The following is a 1748-nucleotide window of genomic DNA, read 5'->3' on the forward strand; positions in this document are numbered from 1 at the left end:
TGTGTTTGTTTGTTTGTGTGTGTGTCTGTTTTTGTGTTTTTTGTATTGTTTTGATGTTTGTGTTTATCTGTGCATGAATGTTTGAACGTGGTCTGTTCATAGGTAGCTGGCTCTTCTTTTAAATTTTTACTGATAAATAGATCGGGAGAGGGAGAGCGAGTGGGACAGAGAAAGAGAGAGAGGGGGGAGAGAGTAGGGGTGAGAGAGATAGAGAGAGAGTGTGAGTAAAGAAAGAAAGAGAAAAAAAGACAGAGAGAAAAGGAACGAATTGCTCCCTCACAACAGAAAGAAAGCAACAGAGAAAGTTTAGGTTTTCTTTTTTTTTTCCTGTAAAGACGTTGATCGCGAGCTCGCATGCTCGTGAGAGTACAAATATTCCTTTTCAGAATTATCGTTATTTGAAAGTGCACTTTGCTGTTTTACACCTTCAGTGATTATCTTTTTTTCTTACAGCTAAACGTCTCTGATTGCCTCAATAATGCAGAATGGAAGATCTAATCATGTGGCTATGTTTCATTGCTTTCGATTTTGTGTTATTTATAGATCAAACTTGAATTTCAGTAGCCGTGCAGCACAACCTTTGGGCTCGGAAAAAGTGTGAAAATTAATTTATAGTTGACTCATTATTTGTCTACGTCATCCACACTCCACCCCTTCGCTAATCCCATAATTATGTTTCCCTTCAAGCACACACACACACACACACACACACACACACACACACACACACACACACACACACACACATACACACACACACACAAACACACACACACACACATGCAGACACGCACACAAACACACACACATACACACACAGATAGACAGACAGACAGAGAGGGGGGAGAGAGAGAGTGAGAGAGAGAGAGAGAGAGAGAGAGAGACACACACAAAGAGAGAGAGAGAGAGAATTTCTAATCAAGAATCCCCACAGTTCCCCTAAGATGTTATTTTATTTTGTATACAACTAAGTCTGCGCTGGCAAGCTCATCTTCTACATCTGAACCTAAATTAACTTGATGTGATGGCAACAACTTACTTACTCTACTCTACTTTATCCTTCCTCTTGTACCTCTAGGACGTCGAGGGGAGAAAGAGCCTCCTGTCTCTAGCAAGTTTGATGGCCTGGCTGGGTGGGATATTGTATGTTCTCAGGGTATCTTTCACTCGCACCAGTTCTTTCTTGGTCATTCTCTTGCCTTGTGGGCTGTTGGCGGGTGAGCTGGTGTGGTTTGCTTCTTCTTTCCTATCAAACATCTATCGTCCTCATCTCCCCTCCTTCTTTTTTATGCTTTGTTACTCTCTTGTAACACCTCTAATCTTCTATCTGCCGCTCATATGATATTATGCAGTTGCGAACGCCATAAAACCTCTACTAAAACAAACTATCCTCTTGCCTTGTACCCTGATACTTTCCTGTAGCAGGCTTCATTGGTAACAACAACAACAATTAATTATACATGCGTCTTCCTGCAGGTTAAAACAGACGTTTTTCAGCCTGTTCTGGTCAATGTTCGGACAGGTCAGCATAGGTGACATCATCATCAATCACCCGAAGACCAACGGAGGTCAGTCGCCCGCCCGTATGTATGTCTGTGTGGTTCCACCGACGACTTGCCACGCTTGTCCTTGGTTCTTGTTCTTGTTTTGTTTTGTTTTTTGTTGTTTTGGGATCTTTTCTGTGAATTTTGTGTGTGTGTTTATTTTGTTGTTTTCTATTTTAGTTATTTTGGTTACTTTCTTTTAGA

At 41.2% G+C, this 1748-nt stretch overlaps 1 protein-coding gene across 1 annotated transcript in view; it reads left to right on the forward strand.

Annotated features, from left to right (window-relative positions):
* Positions 1-1748, forward strand: part of LOC101855595 — a gene marked incomplete at its 5' end in the record, with an annotated part of 44985 nt that overhangs the window by 16818 nt on the left and 26419 nt on the right. Inside the window, 2 exons of the mRNA XM_013087912.2 lie at positions 1156-1217; positions 1477-1568. Coding sequence (XP_012943366.1) covers positions 1156-1217; positions 1477-1568 — 154 coding nt within the window. The remainder of the gene's footprint in view (positions 1-1155; positions 1218-1476; positions 1569-1748) is intronic.

This window comes from Aplysia californica, unplaced genomic scaffold, assembly GCF_000002075.1.
Source record: "Aplysia californica isolate F4 #8 unplaced genomic scaffold, AplCal3.0 scaffold00658, whole genome shotgun sequence".
NCBI classification, from domain to species: Eukaryota; Metazoa; Mollusca; class Gastropoda; order Aplysiida; family Aplysiidae; genus Aplysia; species Aplysia californica.